Raw genomic sequence first — 18,094 nt, forward strand, 5'->3', positions numbered from 1 at the left:
GTAATAGATTGGTCTCAGACTGTTCCGGCGATTTTGTGCATTGGCGTGAGAGTTGCATATCTGAACCGACCGATGACCATAGAGACGCATGAGTGCTTGAATAGATAATCATGGAAATACGTGGTAATGGCGACTGAAATGTCTACCGCTACTGTAATCGATGACAAGATGTTCGTTCAGCAGAGTGTACGGACTGTGTACACATACAGGTCGATGTGGACCAAGAAAAAACCGATAAAAACCTTACAGCCAAGCCTAGCACATGCAGCAGGTATAGCATCATGGTCCGACTGATAAATGGTCCAGCGATCTGGTGCATCAATGTGACAGTGGCAGGTCGATCTAGATGGATGACTACTTTTGGAGCACTGAACATTTTCTTTTTGTGTTGTCTGCTACTCTAGATAATTAAGTTTACGTATGATGACTGAAAATTCAACACGGAACATGATGTGTCGTTTTTCAGTCTTAAACCCAAGAGAAATAGATTCAACATTGAACACGCATGGCATTCATGATGACACAATGCGGTCTGTCTCTCGCTCCATCGCTATCCTTTTCGGGTGGATGGATCCTTCGATTGAATGCGGCTAATTTAATTGTTTTGTAAAGGAATTCTTGAAAAACAAGCAATGTTTTATTAATGATGGAAAATCAAGCAAGAATTGAACATTGAGTAAATACACGGTCGGAGAAGGTCTTCAAACGCAGTGAGTGAGAATGCAGATCCATAGAGATGGGCCCGGTTTCATAAGTACGCGCCATAAACAAGACAGGAAATTAATGTCCTTTTCCGATCCTTTTCTATCTACTCCAACACTGTACTTAAATATCTACTCCCTCCGTAAATTAATATAAGAGTGTTTAGATCACTATTTTAATGATCTAAACGCTCTTACATTAGTTTACGGAGGGAGTAGATATTAATTCGCAAATCTGTCTCTGTCAAACTATTAAAAGTAATAATGATCATTTTAAGCTAGAGATAAATCACTCAAGTGTTGATCCTAAAAAATACTTGCATAAAAAAGTGTTGATCCTTAAAAAAAATCACACACCAGGCTATTCCATGGTTAGAGTATAATAAAAGAACTGTAGCTTTCTGATAATTTATAAGTTTTAGTAAAGCACGTGTCGGAAACAAATGTATATTAAACTGTAATTTGCATGTGTGTTTTCATTTCTCTATATGCATGATTTGGTTATCACATTGTTGTTTAAGGTAAAGAGACTAGATGTTTACTGAGTTAAACCCAAGTTTTTGGTTACCGAATGGTGCATTTTTACCGAGGGGGGCCGGTAAATGTGGTTACCGCGAAATTTCGAGCAAATTTCTAACGAATTTCGAACAAAATTTATAATTAAATTTTGAATTCAAATTCTTTCAAAATAGATATAGATAGCACTTGAACTTATATTATTATGAAAGAGCTACTAGCTCAGTGAAACATTGTCTACACGCGTGCTGTCAAGTGCTGCCATATTTTACTATACATTGAGCGTTTGAATTCAAAAATTCGGAAATTCAATATTTTTTGCTCGAAATGCCCATTTACCCAGGGGGCGCGAAATATGCGGTAGCCATGGTAAATCTCGAAATTTCCGGTAACCAAAACCCTGGTTAAACCTAGGCATGGTACCGTAGGCCCAGTGTCCAGGCTGGGCGCCTCAATTTTGGTGAGAGGGCCCAAAAAGGCACGATTGAGTGGTATTTAGGATTTCTTTATTCTAGGAAAGTAGGTATAATAATTCATAATCTAACGTTGGGAATGATTTACTAACTAATTTAAATAAAAAATTAGAGTAATATCCGGACAGGTTTGGCTTTTGCAAGCCTGGCCCAAGGTATTGCCCATACAGACCCTGTTTGCAATACTTTGTAACACTTTTGTTCATTTCACCAATGAATGATGTTACACGTTCGATGAAGCCTGTACGATCCTTGTACGACAACTGGTATGGTTCATTTGATGTTCTAAATTTGATGCTCCATATTTTCTTTTTAGAAATGTCGGAAGGTAAAGCGTCGTATGCTCAGCATTTTTGGTCATCGATACCTTCTGTGTCAATTGCTGAGAAAACCACGGAGGCTAACTAAATGATGTAAAGCCGCGATGGAAATTGGCAAGGAAGTCCGTCCGGCATTCCGGGAACCGGCTGGGCATTGGAGCGAGGAGGGGAGACATGCTCCATCTTCTTCTTCTCCTTGGCCCCGAGAGTGCATGTACCCATAGGTGTCAAGCAAGATATGATAGCTACTGCTGAGTTAAACGACTTGCTGCAAAGCATGGCCGCCCACACATTGGATATAACCAATATAAACGCGTACCCCGATGAATGCTTGTCACTCTCACATCCTGATTGTATCTTGCCTGGCGTATAATTGATTTTGGCCTTTCCTTCCTATAGAGAAAGAACGAACGTGCGTACGGCAGCTGCTGATAGGAGGAGTACCACCATTCATAGGCGGTGCTCGAAATTGTTTATACTGCGCTGGACATTACATGATCGCGAGACGCAACAGCGAGGACGAGGAGGAGGAGACATGGGACATCTCGGCCTTGGTCACTGGTCAAAGAAGAAAAGTGAACAGATTCTTTCTGTCTTCTTTGGATCTTGGAAGATCTCTGTCCGTCTTTGTTGCACTGTTGATTAATTTTTCTTCAGGTTTTCTACAACAAGACATATATGTATCTATTGAACTTGTGTGGACCTCTATTACATTTGTTATGTTTGAACTAGCAAAAAGGCCCGTGCATTGCAACGGGAGAAAAAAATACCACACGCTCTTAATTTACAAAAAAAAATGTAGTTACGGCCCAAACAAAGATGGTCTTAGCCTACGAAAGCGCAGTTCAAGATACCACATGTATTCTATTCCAACACGACTTGCATATATATTTAATCTGTACAAAGAAATGGGCGATCAGATTTATTCATGTCATGTATGAAATGGGGTATTGTTACGAGCCGGTAAAGGAAAACGACAAAAATAGACGATGGCACATTAGCACACTATGGAGACATGTGTGCATCAAGGGTGGTTTTCAGTTTAAGCATCACCAACTTAAGGTAACTCTTGAACACTTTTTTCACATGCATATTTATTAAATACATGAAGAGTTGTTAAAAGATACATGATTTTTTAAGCATAAAGAGAGATTTTTTTTGTCTGAAAAAGAATATTTTTGTACGGTCTCCTATGGACGCAGGTACTTGCGTCCATATTTCATCACTATTTCTTGCCATACATGTCATAGGTATTGGTCCTTAGATAGTATTTTTCTTCAGATTGTTAATGGTAAAGTAACATCATATTTAGATTTTACATATTTTTCTAATCAAAATTCATATATAACATGTTAAATTTGGATTTACGGTTTAGAAGATATGAGTATTTTAAAAAACATTTGATATCTACTGCGGGTTTAATGTCAGAAAAATCAGGGTGTTTTCTATAAAATAGCATGACGGACTAAGAATACCTATTTCTTTTATTAGTAGGTTTACACTGAAAATCCTCTGTTTTCGGGTGAAAATCCCCTGTTTTCTGAGAAAAATATGCACAAGCACTAGTCCCACGAAATAAGTTAGCGGACCTATTGTCGGCTATAGTGGCCGTAGCTTTTGCACAAGCTAGCCGTGACGATTGTTGGAGCTTCCGCACCAGGTTACCTATCAAAAGAAGACATCATTGTTGGTGAACGCTACAAAATCAATCAACCACTGAGAAGCAGCCCATTCGGCGTGGGGCAGAGGTGCGGCCGCTGAGTGTTTTCGTCGCTTTAGGGTAACGGAGCCGTTTGCTAGCTTCAGCATCAGCGACCTTGTCGTCCAACTCTGCAATTGCATCTCCCCAGGGTGTTACGACATGGGGCGGCGCTCATACATACGCATATACATTCAGTCCTACTTCGGGGAGATGCCCAAATTTGCTTTCGCAAGAGGTAGAGATTTGCTTCACGTGAAGCCATAGATTTACTTCCGCAAGAGGCAGAGTTGTGCCTCTTAGAAAGGAAAAAACATGTGTGTTTTTTTTCTTTCAGGAGAGGCACAGTTTTGCTTCTCGTGGAGGCACAACTTTGATTTCTCGTTGTGCCTCTTGGAAAAGGAAGAAAAACGTGTTTGTTTTCTTAAGCGAGAGGCGCAGATTTGCTTTTCATGGAGGCACATGTTTGCTTCCGTTAGAGACACAGTTGTGGTTCTCGAAAAGAAAAAATAACGTGTATTTTTCTTCTTCCATGAGAAGTACATATTTGCTTCTCGTGGAGGCACAGGTTTACTTCAGCGAGAGGCACAACTTGGAAAGAGAAAAATGTGTTTCTTTTCTCCCGCGAGACACACATATTTTCTTCTCGTGGAGGCACGGGTTTGCTTCCGCAAGAAGCAAATATAAGGGAAAAAAGTGTGAAAAATCCATGCTTTCAACTCTGTTTATTTTCCTTCCAGGGCTTTTCATGAAAAAATGTTTGTCAAAACCTATAACATGGGATTTATTTCGAAGATCTGCACGCGGCAAATCCAACGATGAAAACGATTCACGATTTGGACGGGCAGTTAAAGAGATAAAATATTTTAAATAAACAAATTTAGAAAAAGAGAGAAAACTTCCCGATTGCGACAAGTGACACATTTGTGAGTGACCTTTGAAAGGGGTAACCCTTAGTAAATGATTTGTGGGTATCACTGTTTCTTGGAGAAAACCGAAAACCCGGTACCTCGAAATATCCACAAGGAAAAAATCATTTATTACTAGTATCATTTCTTTTCTTTTATTCGACAGCACCAGCATGTGCAATCAGTCAATTCTAAGGCCAACTCCAACGTAACACGATCCAAAAGGACGCGCCTTTTGTTTCTTTTTTGTATGTTTGGGTAGGCAAAACGGACACCGGACACGACACCACCATCGTACCCAACACGGAAGACCCATTTGAGACGGACAAGCAACTTTTTCAAAGAAAAAAGGACATATCGCCTACACCACCAGACCACGTGCGTCTACCTCGAGCCCGGAGTCGAACTGGAGGAGAGGTCCACCCACCGGATCTCGAGGGCTAGGTGGCGGGAGCTCCAGCACCTCGGGCTGGAGGAAGATTGGCGGCGGGAGCACCATCTCCTCGGTGGAAATGGGGCCGCCAACGCCGGATGCGCAGCACCGACCGCCCACGCCGCCACCCCGCCTTGCCTTGCCTAGCCAACAGCGGGAACGCCGCCGCCCCGAGCGCCCACACCGCCACCTAGACTTGCCTTGGCTCGCCGCTGCACCTCCTTCCCGCGTCGCTAGCCTTGTGTTGCCTCGCCGCCGGCCTCGTCTAGTCATCTGCGACAACGAGTGATAGCAACATGGTGGGTAGGCCAAAAGAGAAAAAGGAGAAGAGAGAGACAGGGGTGGATGGGTGGCAGGCCAGGCCGGACAAAAAGGGCACAGATGGGCGCATGGGTCTGTGTCCGCTTCAACCCAAATCTGACTCAAATTGACGATGAAAATGGGTCCGAACGGACACAAAGTAGTCAAAAATACAATTGGACTCTGTGTTGGGGTGTTGTTTTTGTTTGCCTAAGGAAGTCTTCTGGGCGTTAGCTGACGACGACGCGGACGATTCAGAGGGGGAGACGAACGCAGATTCGCCGGAGTCTCTTCCATCGCCGACGCCTTCTGATCTAATTTGCTTTCATTCAGGCTACGATGAGGAGGAGGTGGCATCGACTATAGACAAGGTGTTACCCCTAGATGATCCGGCAAGGATCGGTTTACATGCGGGGGAGAAGAACGAGATGGTCCGGCAAGTCGTTCACCGGAGGACGGCGGCGACGGCGATCAGGCCATGGAAGGGACCTTTACCTAAGGTATGTCTTCCTTCTCTTACTCTTGGTGACTTTTTGGGATCTTGGAGGGTCGTTAAAGATCGCCGGAAGAAGAAATGGCGATGGTGGCGCCAGCGCCGGCGCTGGATCTCGGTGAGATCCGGGCGGCCAGGGAGGCTCGTTTGAATTCTCTGTTGGGCCAAGTTGGGCCTGATTTGGGAGGTGTGGTCTTGGGCGCAACAGAATCCGGGCAAGTGGCCCAGGTAGCGACCCAAGCCAACGAGGCCAGCCGATCAACGCATGCGGTACGTGACTTTGGCTTGCGAGCGGGTTTGGGTCACATACGGCGCTGCGCTAGGGCTCCCGTATTTGCTACGCTGGGTTTCCCCAAGCTGGGATCGGGACGAGCGGCTCGAGTGCCTCCGCCGGCCGCGATCCCTCCACCATCACTCGGCGCGGAAGCCATGGCAGGCCGGGGGGCGGGCCACCGCCTACGCAGAGGACGGATCCGCCGCCGCCGCAAGGAGCGCAGCCGACCAGGCCACCTGCTCGTGCCGCGGCGAACCCTAATGGTTTTGGCCGAGGGCGCTTCGCGGGCACGGGGCATGAGAATCGCGCTCGATGGCAGTGGGGGGACGACGGCTATGACGCCTATGGGGAAGGCCAGCACCTCGGTTCTTCATTGACGGGAGGAGGTCACAGTTTTGCATGGCAGAACGATGGTGGTGGCGGTCGTGACTTCTATGGCCCTCCGGGAGGTTTTGTGGAGGGGCCAGCAGGCCCCAACTACCTTCCTCGCGGCAACTACCGGTATAACCGGGGAGGGAGGGGAGGTGGTAGAAGACCGCCCCCGCCTAGACCTCCGCCGCCATCGGCCCACATGACAGTGGTGCAGAAGACGCCGACGACGGTTCATGTGGAGCCGGTTGCTACACCGACGCTATCGGCGGCTGCCATGGAGGCGGTCACGGCGCTGGCAACTGTCCAGGTGCCTGCGGCTAAACAGATGGCGTCTAAGCCGCGGGACTCCGCCTCTGATAAGAGTTCTGACAAAGCCGAAGGCGAACGCAAGGGTGCAGACAAACGCGATGGGGAAAAGTTATCCAAGTGGGCACTTAAGAAGAAAAAGTTACCGTGTTACAGATGCGGTGAGCCGGGACATTTTGTGGCAGAGTGCACGACTAAGCTTTGTGACTATTGTAGTAGATTGCAGCATGTGTCTGCGGACTGCCCACTTCTTTCAGGCCCCAAACCGGTGGTTAACATTTATGGGGTCTGTTGTCAAGAGATAATGTTTTTTGAGTCACCGGAAGTGGCACCTATGGGGCATGTGATGGAGAGTAGCTTTCCCGCAGTTGTCAAGGTTACTAATGGGGTTTTGCCAGAGGCCCAGATTGTGCGGCAGTTGAGGGATCTAGTACCAGGCGATTATCAGTGGGACCTTGTCAAGTTGGAGAACCAGACTTACAAGGTGGACTTTCCCACTAAGGAGGACCAGTTGCATGTTCTCAAGTATGGCTTGTGCAGAGTTCAGAGCTCGAATATTGTCATTGCATTTGATGAGTGGACATAGAAGGAGCCCCAGGGAACACCGTTAGAGAAGGTGTGGGTTCGATTCTTTGGGGCACCGCGCAAATATATTAATCGTTTTCTGGTTGCTTGGAGCTTGGGTTCACTCATTGGTAAGACGGAGCAGGTTGACATGCCGTTTACTCATGCTCACGGAGCTGCGAGGTTACTTGTGAGCGTGCTCAGTTTGCAGCACGTGCCGGATGTGGTCAAGTGGACACATGCCGGGGTTACATACGTGCTCGAGGTTGAGATTGAGGATACACCGGTACCGTAGGAGGGAGATGATCTTCAGGACATCGATACGACTGAGGGAGATGGAGCCCCCAGGAATCAGGACAAGGGGCCTGAGAGTAATCCACGGGATTTAGCCAAGGGGCCGGAGTCGCAGACAGATAAGGCGGCAACGGCCAAGGGAGCGTCATCTTCCACGACACCGATTAACACGCTTAGGTTTGGTTCTTTTGAAGCTCGGCATGCACCTAGTCGGTTATGGAGTAACCGAGTTGAGGCGGATGACCCTGAGGAGCTCGAGTTACCACCGGTGTTGCTCCCTACTGTTGGTTCGCCTAATGTGCTTTTGTCCCAGAGGGTTGATTCCGAAGTTCAGGACCCGCAGGGCACCGATATACCGTTAGCGATTGGGGGTGGTGGTGGGCAGGAGGCTCGCATCCCCAGCCCAATTTCGCCAGGCTAGTTGGGGGAGGGGCGCGGGCTGGAGGCCCGCCCTGCTCTCTCATCGCGGGGCAGCCCTGGACAGCTTGGATCAGAGAGCGGGCAGGAGGCCCTCAAAGTCCTCTCGCCGATGTCGTATCCGCGCCACGATGCCGGTTTTGGGGGGGGAGCGGGACTGTGGAGCAGGTGGCTCCACGGTCGTCGCCTCCCACCATTGCGGCTGGGGTTGCTCCCTCGTCCACACCTATCCCTTCTTCACCGGCAACTAGGGATGGGCGTCTGTGTGGAGAGCACTCACCTCGGGAGAGGACTATGGAGGATCTCGTCACCTTCGGTGGGATCCCGGATCCGGTTACGTCTGGCAGGCGTGTCAGCAACCGGATCCAGGACCAGCCTGATGCTGATGACCTATAGTTAGCGCGCGCCAAGAGGGCGGCCATGCTTCGAGATGTCGAGGCAACAGGTATGTCTTTTGATAGAAGTTGTTCAATTATGCATTTTTCTGAGCGTGAAACTATTGATAAGGCAAACAACTTAGGAATTACTTTGGGTTCAAATGAAAAAGCAAAATGGGCCTCTGAAATAATTCGGAACCTTGCATCAGTTAAACCCATGAATGAGGATGACATGAACAACTTAGGATTTGTAGCCCTAGAAAACATTTGCAATAATCTATTACCTAGCGATGACGCCTAGGATGAGGACGGGTCGGAGATTATGGACACGATAGAGCCTCTAGTGACGGAGGGCACTATTTCGTGTTATGTTGAACATACGTTTTCAGAGGGTGCTGGGGAGAAGCCTAAGCGACCCTGGAAACGAAAGATTTATCCTACTTCGGCGGTCCGTAGAAGCGCTAGAGTTAAGCTTAAGAAAAAAATTCCATGATGACCTATGAAAGGAATCTTTTGGAATAGCAGAGGTCTAGCTGACCTGGCTAAACGAAGGTTCTTGGCGGAAACAAGAGTGGAGCAACATTTAGATTTTATTGAACTTTTAGAAACACGACGGGATAATTTTACCTAACAATTTCTTGGAACTCCAGCCGGAGGAATTGATTTTGACTGGCACGTCTTACCTCCTAGAGGAAGATCTGGTGGGATCTTACTAGGAGTTCGATGTGAAACACTTGAGGTCCTTAACGTGGTTCGGGGAGATTTTGCGGTTAAGTTTCGGGTAAGATCAAAACTGGATGGTTTCCGATGGTCTCTCGTGGCTGTGTATGGAGCAGCACAACATGAACTTAAACCAGATTTCTTAGCCGACTTGGTGCGGATTTGTGGAGTTGAGACTTTACCGATCCTTGTCGGTGGTGACTTCAATATAATTCGGAGGAGAGATGAAAAGGAAAATGACAATTTTGATGGTCGGTGGGCTATGATGTTTAATATGATTATCGAGAGTCTTAATTTGAGAAAAATTGAACTCACCGGTAGACAATTTACTTGGGCCAACTCATTGCCCACTCCAACGTATGAGAAGTTGGATAGGGTACTTGCTAGTGTGGAATGGGAAAAAATATCCTTTGGCGTCGGTTCATGCGATGCAAAGAGCGATCTCAGATCATACACCACTGCTTGTAGACTCGGGCGAGGGCACGCATGTTGCGAACAAGAATGCTTTCTCTTTCGAACTTAGTTGGTTCGAGAAAGAAAACTTCTTGGAGATCATCGCACGTGAATGGGCAATTCTGGTTAGTGGAAGCACTAGTCTTGAGAGATGGCAAAATAAGATCCGTCATTTGAGACAGTTTTTGCCAGGTTAGACCAGAAACAAAAGTGGGCTTTACAAACAATAAAAAGAGAGACTTAGTCATTTGATCGAAGCTTTAGATTTAAAAGCAGAAAGTAACCTGCTTACGGTGAATGAGCAAAGATCCAAGTCCGAAGCTGAGCTAAGCCTTCGAGCGCTTCTTAGAGAAGAGGAGCTCAAATGGGCACTGCGTGCCAAAGTGCTTAAGGTTGTCCAAGGGGATGACAATACACAATTTTTCCATATGATTGGGAATGGCAAACATAGAAAAAAGAAAATCATTCAGCTTGAACAGGACAAGGGGACAATTATAGGGCATGAGAACCTGGAAGCTTGTATCTCTAATTACTATAAACAACTGGTTGGCCATCCGGAAGCAAGTACGGTGTCCCTAGACGAATCTGTAATTGGAGATATTCCTCAGCTACAGGTAGAAGAGAACGATATTTTAGCTGCACCGTTTACTGAGAAAGAGATTCTGGATGCAATGTCACAAATGAAATCGAATAAAGCACCGGGACCAGATGGGTTTCCAGCTGAATTCTATAAGAAATGTTGGCATATTATTAAGGATGATCTTATGCCTATGTTTCATGATTTCTTTAACGGTCATTTAGAGTTGTTTCATCTTAACTTTGGCATGATTACGCTATTGCCAAAGAAAGAAGAGGCAGTTCGAATTGAACAATTCAGGCCAATTTGCCTTCTTAATGTGAGTTTCAAAATCTTCACAAAAGTGGGTACCAATAGATTGACACAGATCGCGCATTCAGTGGTACAACCGAGCCAAACAGCGTTCATGCCAGGACGACGTATACTTGAAGGGGTGGTCGTTTTGCATGAAACGCTTCATGAAATTCATTCGAAGAAGCTAGATGGGTTTATCTTCAAAGTGGATTACGAGAAGGCATATGATAAAGTTAAGTGGCCTTTCCTACAGCAGGCAATGCGCATGAAAGGATTTAATGAGGTCTGGCGGAACCAAGTGGGATCTCAAGTCTAGATGGGTAGTATCGGAATCAAGGTTAATGATGATATCGGTCAGTATTTTCAGACACAAAAGGGTTTGAGACAAGGAGATTCCATGTCTCCTCTCCTGTTTAATATAGTGGCCGATATGTTAGCCATTCTTATTGGCAGGGCCAAGCAGCATGGGCAAGTGGAGGGGTTAGTTCCTCATCTAGTTGATGGAGGAGTATCCATCTTACAGTATGCTGACGACACCATCCTATTCATGGAACATGACATTGCTAAGGCGCGTAATATAAAACTTATATTATGTCTATTCAAACAATTGTCTAGTTTAAAGATAAACATTCAAAAAAGTGAGTTGTTCTGTCTTGGGAAGGCGAAAGATGAACAAGACACATATAGACAATTGTTTGGATGTGAATTGGGTTCTTTACCATTTAGTTATTTGGGTATACCGATTCATCACCGTAAGTTATCCAATAAAGAATGGAAATGTATCGAAGATCGAATAAAAAAGGCTTAGCTGCTGGAAGGGTAAGCTAATGTCTTATGAAGGTCGGTTAGTGTTGATTAACTCAGTACTGACTAGTATGCCGATGTTCCTACTATCGTTCTTCGAAATTCCGAAAGGGGTACGGAAATGATTTGATTTTTTCAAATCTCGGTTCTTCTGGCAGTCAGATGAGGCCAAGAGGAAATGCCGTCTCGCGCAATGGGACATTTTTTGTCGACCAAAAGACCAGGGCGGTCTCGGTATTGAGAACTTAGAAATCAAGAACAAGTGCCTTATGAGCAAATGGCTCTACAGGTTAGAGACAGAGCCGGAGGGCATGCGGGCACAGATTTTGCGTAATAAGTATCTCCTGTCCAAAATACTCGCTCAGGTTACCATGAGACCAACGGACTCGCCATTCTGGAAAGGGCTTATGCGAGTGAAGGACCTGTTCTTTCAGAGGGTCAAATTCCTGGTTGGCAATGGGTTGTCAACAAGGTTTTGGGAGGATACGTGGTTAGGAGAGACGCCCCTGGCTGTGCAATATCCCACCCTGTATAACATTGCGCAACGTAAGGAGCATTACGTAGGTACAGTTTTACATACGATCCCCTTAAATATTCAATTCAGACGAGCACTAGTTGGTGAGCGATGGATTGCATGGATGCACCTGGTTCGGAGATTGATAGATGTTCAACTCTCCGACCAACCGGACTCCACGCAATGGAAACTAGCTAAGAATGGGATTTTTACGGTAAAATCTTTCTATCTGGATTTGATTAATTCTGGCCCAGTCTCGAGATCGTTGCATATTTGGAAGATTATGGTTCCTTTCCGCATTAAAATCTTTATGTGGTTTGTCCACAAACAAGTAATTCTTACAAAGGAAAACTTAATTAAGAGGCGATGAGTAGGTAGTCCACGATGTTGCTTTTGTGATCATGATGAAACAATACAATATTTATTTCTTGAATGCCCATTAGCCAAATTGCTTTGGAGAACGATTCATATAGCCTTGAACATTACTCCTTCAGTTGACATTGCATCGTTGTTTGGAATGTGGTTAACTGGGGTCGAACATACTATGGCGGCTCGTATTCGGATTGGAATATGTGCGCTCTTGTGGGCTATATGGAATTGCAGGAATGATTTGATATTTAATAGTCAACACAATTTAACTTTCTTGCAGGTCATCTTCAAAGCTACCGCTTGGATCTTTACATGGTCCTTACTCACTCCTATGAAATTCAGGGAGCCTTTGGTTACTGGGTGCAACCAATGAAAGATGGTCGCACGGGCTATATTCAAAATGTGTACGATGCCTTTGAATGGCTTGCACATGGGATGCGACTGGGACCGAGCAAAGATTCCTTGCTTTGGCAGGCGTGGATCAAGATGATTAATCAAAGTTCATTAGCAAAAAACAAAGGTAAACCCATATGCGGCACCCTCGGTAACATGAAGCGGCGTGGATCTAGAGGCCAACTAAAGTTAATTAACTCTATTGAACGTTAAATCTCGGGCTATGTCTGGTCGATGTCGGCTTCAGCGCGAATCTCCCTCCCACATCTCTTCTTCTGGATCTCAAGGCTGCGAGAGGTGCGTTTGCTCAAGCTGATTTCCCTGAGGAGCAGCCATGGCGGCATGGCGACATGCTGCAAGTGGTGACTGGCGCTCTTCGGCTTAGAGCAATCATCACAAGCGAAGGCTTCTCGATCTATTCTGGTAAATCTCTTGCCCAGCTCATGGTAATCTCACTGCATTTTTTTTTTCTCTGGAACCTTACGGGAGGAATGATTTCAAATGGGTGAACAGTCAAAGTACGTGTATAGGATTAGTTTCTTATGTTTTGTTTCTAAATATCCTTCATTCCAGCATCCTATCTATATCTGGAATTTCTGACCTATATAATGCCCATATAAACAGCTATCTAACTCTGGAATTTCTGACCTATATAATGCCCATACTACAGGTTCCTCTCAAGCATAGGTAGAAACCAAGATTAAAAAAAGTTGGCCGGCAAGAGATGACCGGAATAATGGTGAGCGCTTCTACAGGCGCAATGAACTCCCTTCTGGGTAAGCTGACCACCCTCATGGGGGAACAGTTCGCCAAGATGAAGAACCTGCGGAAAGAGGTGAAGTACATCCGTGATGAGCTTGGCAGTATGAAGGATGCTCTCGGGAGACTTGCAGATGTGGACGAGCCAGATCCACAGACCAAGAGTTGGAGAAACACACTGCGGGAGTTGTCTTATGACATCGAGGACATCATCGATGACTTCATCCAAAACATTGGGGAGAAAGACAAGAAATCCGGGTTTGTCCGCAAGACGATTCGACGTCTCAAAACTTCAAGGGCCCGTCACAGGATTGCTGGACAGATTGAAGAGATCAAGAAACTTGTGCATGAGACTAGTGATCGCCACAGAAGATATGACCTTGATAAGATTATCCCCCAATCAAGTAATGTTGTTGCCATTGACCCACGAGTTAAAACACTCTATGAAAAGGCGGCTAACCTTGTTGGCATGGAGGGGCCAAAGAATGAGCTTGTAGATTGGCTAATTGATGAGGAGAAGCAGCTTAAGGTGGTATCAGTTGTGGGGTTTGGAGGTCTAGGCAAAACAACACTTGCCAATGTGGTATACCAGAGGCTAAAGGGCGATTTTGCCTATGGTGCATTTGTGCCGGTGTCCCAAACGCCAAACATTCCAAATCTTCTACGAAGTTTACTATCCCAACTTGGTACACAGCCACCTATTGATGCTTGCGATTCACATCTTATTGACAAACTAAGAGAATGTCTGCAGACTAAGAGGTACATACTGTTGCTCCTTGTATTATATTTTGCCATTGTCTTTGATAGCAAGATATCGTAAGGATACTTATTATACAGGCCTAATTTGGTTTCAAGAAGAGAATGAAATATATTGTGCAGATAATGTTTTTCTGGAAAAAAAAAATCTGATCAGCCTATCAAACAGTAGACGTGTTGAAACAATTATGCATATAGCGCTTAACAATCTGTATGAGAAAATCAGTTTAACTTTCAGTTGTTTACTAAGTTTCTTATGAATGAAAACTATTTCTTAAACAAAAGGTGTTAAATAATTTTAGCTTATGTATTATGGTTTTTCTGTAATTTTGTGTTTATTTTTGTTATCCAGCCACAACTAATAATTGATTGAAGGTAGTTAAATCTCTCTTGTTTAAACGTCTATTTTTTTTAAAGTGTTCTTAACATTATGCTGTATGTATGGCAGGTACTTGATTATAATTGATGATCTATGGGATGTATCAGCCTGGGAATTTATTAAATGTGCATTCCCAGAAAATGATCTTGCCAGCAGAGTAATAGTAACTACAAGAAGTCTGCAAGTTGCTAGGGCGTGTTGCTCCCCTCACAATGAGTACATTTTACAAATGAAACCCCTCAGCAACGAAGACTCAAGAATGCTATTTTTTGGCAGGATATTTGGCTCGGAGGACATTTGCCCTTACCACCTTAGAGATGTTTCAGTTGACATCCTCAAAAAATGTGGTGGCTTGCCTCTTGCAATTATTAGCATAGCAGGCCTTCTAGCTAGTGAAGGTCCCAAAGAAGAGGAGTGGGAACATGTACGGAATTCTTTGGGCTCGATGTCTGGAACAAAACTCACACTGAATGGGATGAGACAAATCTTGAACCTCAGTTACAAACATCTTCCATCTCATCTGAAGACTTGCCTGTTATATCTTGCTATGTATCCGGAGGACTACACGATAGACAGGTCCGATCTGGAACGTCAATGGTTGGCGGAAGGTTTTATTAGTAAAGAAACTGGACAAGATGTGGAGAAAAATGCAAGAACCTATTTCAATGAGCTTGTCAATAGGAGCCTTGTTCAACCCGTAGAGTTTGATTGTGAAGGTGCAGTGACAGAATGCAAAGTACATGATATGATGCTGGATCTTATCTTGCTTAAATGTAAAGAAGAGAATTTTCTCAGTATAGTGGACGGCTCAGAAGCCATTACAGAAGAGGAATACAAGGTTCGTCGGTTGTCTCTTCGTTTGATTGATTCAGATAATGGAATATTACCAGAAAATATTAGTTTGTCACAGGTTCGCTCCGTTATGATCTTTGGACCCTCTGGTAAAATACCTCCTCTGTCAAAGTTCAAGTTCCTCCGAGTTCTTTTTGTCAAGAACCACAGTACAATGGACCTCACTGGAATGAATGAACTGTATCAGCTAAGATATGTAATGACTGGTTATGGTTTGCAGCTACCAAGACAGATTAGAGGGCTCCAGCAATTAGAAACACTTGATACAAACAATTCCAGTATTCCAACTGATATAGTTCATCTGCCACACTTGTCGCATCTGGATATTGGATATCGATGTAAGCTGCCTGATGGGATCGGAAACATGAAATCCCTGAGGTTTCTTAGGGTATTTCATTTGAATTTTGAAACAAACTCACTAGATAACTACAAGGGCCTTGGAGAGCTTACCAATATGAGAAATCTATCTCTCTCCGGCAAGTGCGGAGATGAGGACGCCGGTGTAAGACGCATGGATGTTCTATGCACTTCTTTGAGAAAACTTTGTAAGCTCGAGTCCCTGTACATAGATAGTATACAAGGATGCATGGATGGTTTGTCTCTTGCTCCCTGCAGCCTTCAGCGACTCCACTGCGGAACTTTTGATTGGTGGGGCTGTTGGTTTTCCAGGGTCCCTAACTGGACGAGGCAACTTCATAACCTCCGTGAGTTGCAATTCCAAGTTGCCGAGCTGCTTGATGATGGTGTTGGTATTCTTGGGGGGTTGCCCCACCTCGTCGACCTTGGTTTATACGTCCGAAGATCACCAAAACAAATGATTATTATCGATGGAAGAGGAGCATTCCCTGTTCTAAAGCATTTTGACATCGGCTTGAGCAGAGCTTCATACCTGATCTTCCAATCTGGGGCGATGCCTATGGTCCAGAGGCTGGGGTTAACTTTCAAGATGGATGTACAGAAGCAGAACGGAGCCGGACCAGCCGGCATCGAGCACTTGGCTGCACTGGAAGAGGTGTCTGCGAATATCACCGCGTGCTTCGTTGCTACGGAATCTGAAAAGACTTGCGCTGAATCTGCCTTCAGGAGTATTGTCGACAGGCATCCCGACAATCCTCGCACTGTAGTCCGTTTTTACCCGTGGCAGTTTTTTATGGGCGACTAATTTCTGCTTCGACTCTGCTACTGGTACGTGCAAGTTTCCACCTCCAATATCCTAAAACCTACCCCCCCTCTCTCTCGTTTGATTGATTGTTTGTTTGTTTCATGAGACCACGCTGCGTAGAGTTCCTGTAGCATGATACATGCTTTATTGTGTTACTATTATCAGTAATCGTTTCTTTATCATGGAAAGGTTTTCCTGCAGTGTCATTAGTGAATATTTTGCGCACTAGCCTGATTTCCACGGAACTAAATACAGGTGTATGCTCTAGTTCACATTCCTGGTCAAATTTTTAACACAAGATGTTGTCTGGTTTTCTAACTCGAATATTACTATGCTGTGCTGTATGCTGTGCTACCCTGCTAAGGTCTTCTCTTCCATGCATGGTGTGATGATGTATGGGTTTTGCTTTCGATTCTTGAGATAGCTTTCCTCTTGGTTCTGTGATCTTTGTGGTATCCTTTAATTTTTTGCGGCAACTTTTATTGGCAGATTAACGTGAGAAATGAACTAGCACAATGGAATGCTGTAAGCAGATGTCTACCAATATATACAAGTCACAGCAGATGGAAATGAATTGTTAGATGGACCGCTGCACGCATCTTCGCTTCTTGTGCCCCCTGATTCCATTTACCCTTGGTGAACATTCAATTCATCATCTCACCGAGTTGCATGATCACCACGTTTTTGTTGTGCTTGTAATAACGGTTGGTGCTGGGCAGGAGTTGGCACTGTGATAGATGGTTGCTTGCCCCTTCCTCCCAGCTTTTCCAGCCTCCGAATTATCTTGTTCATTTATTTTTGGTGTGCTTACTCTGTATTGAACTGAACATTCCTTGTTTGAAGATTCAACTTGTTGAAAACACAATTTATTCGAGATGTATTGTATTTTGCTCAGTTCTACTGTAACTTTGTGATCAAATGTTGTTTCACTCATTTCATTGGAGGTTGTAGCACCTGCCCTGCATTACAAGGGCCTCATCGCAATAGGTGTCAGGATAACATAGCTGAGTTACTTGATGCAATTTTGGCTTAGAGGAACACCAAGTGAGATCTCTCCGCGAAATAACCGTCCGATAGCACCCCAGCAGTCGCCATGATGATTCGAGCACGGGTGGGCGGATTGATGCATGCAGCTGCTTCACTACCGCCGATCTGCTCAATGCCCATGGACCTACGTACATACACTGTTTGTAAGCATTACAGTACAGACTCGTATGTAGCTACGGAATGGACATGTCATCTACTTCCTCTGTAAATATATATAAGATGTTTTACATCACTGTATACGTTGATCTTTTTCTGAATTAATATATGTTGATCTTTTTCTTGAATTATAATGTAATATAATTTTGTTAACCTGGAGGAACATTTATTTTACCTTCTTTACATATTTTTTTTAAATGTCACAAACACATTTTTGGAAACGTGTGAACTTGATCTAAAATGTCATGTACAATTTTGAATGTTATGAAACATCGTTTTTTAGAATAGACAAGCATTTTTTTAAAATTTCACGTACATTTTCTGAAAGAAGGGAACAGTTTTAAATGCAAAAAAATTAAAATTATAAAAGTTGCACAAATTTTATTATTTGCACTATATTAACATTTTTATG

At 44.6% G+C, this 18,094-nt stretch overlaps 1 protein-coding gene across 1 annotated transcript; it reads left to right on the top strand.

The window, feature by feature from the left end:
* Window positions 1-12,688: 12,688 nt before the first annotated feature.
* Window positions 12,689-17,385, top strand: LOC109769818 (disease resistance protein RGA5). The gene is made up of 4 exons (XM_020328530.4): window positions 12,689-12,994; window positions 13,242-14,089; window positions 14,535-16,502; window positions 16,969-17,385. Exons 2-3 carry the CDS (start codon window positions 13,296-13,298, stop codon window positions 16,477-16,479), a joined length of 2,739 nt encoding a protein of 912 aa, XP_020184119.2. The 5' UTR covers window positions 12,689-12,994; window positions 13,242-13,295; the 3' UTR covers window positions 16,480-16,502; window positions 16,969-17,385.
* The last annotated feature ends 709 nt before the right edge of the window (window positions 17,386-18,094 follow it).

The sequence above is a fragment of the Aegilops tauschii genome, chromosome 2, assembly GCF_002575655.3.
Source record: "Aegilops tauschii subsp. strangulata cultivar AL8/78 chromosome 2, Aet v6.0, whole genome shotgun sequence".
Taxonomy (NCBI): Eukaryota; Viridiplantae; Streptophyta; class Magnoliopsida; order Poales; family Poaceae; genus Aegilops; species Aegilops tauschii.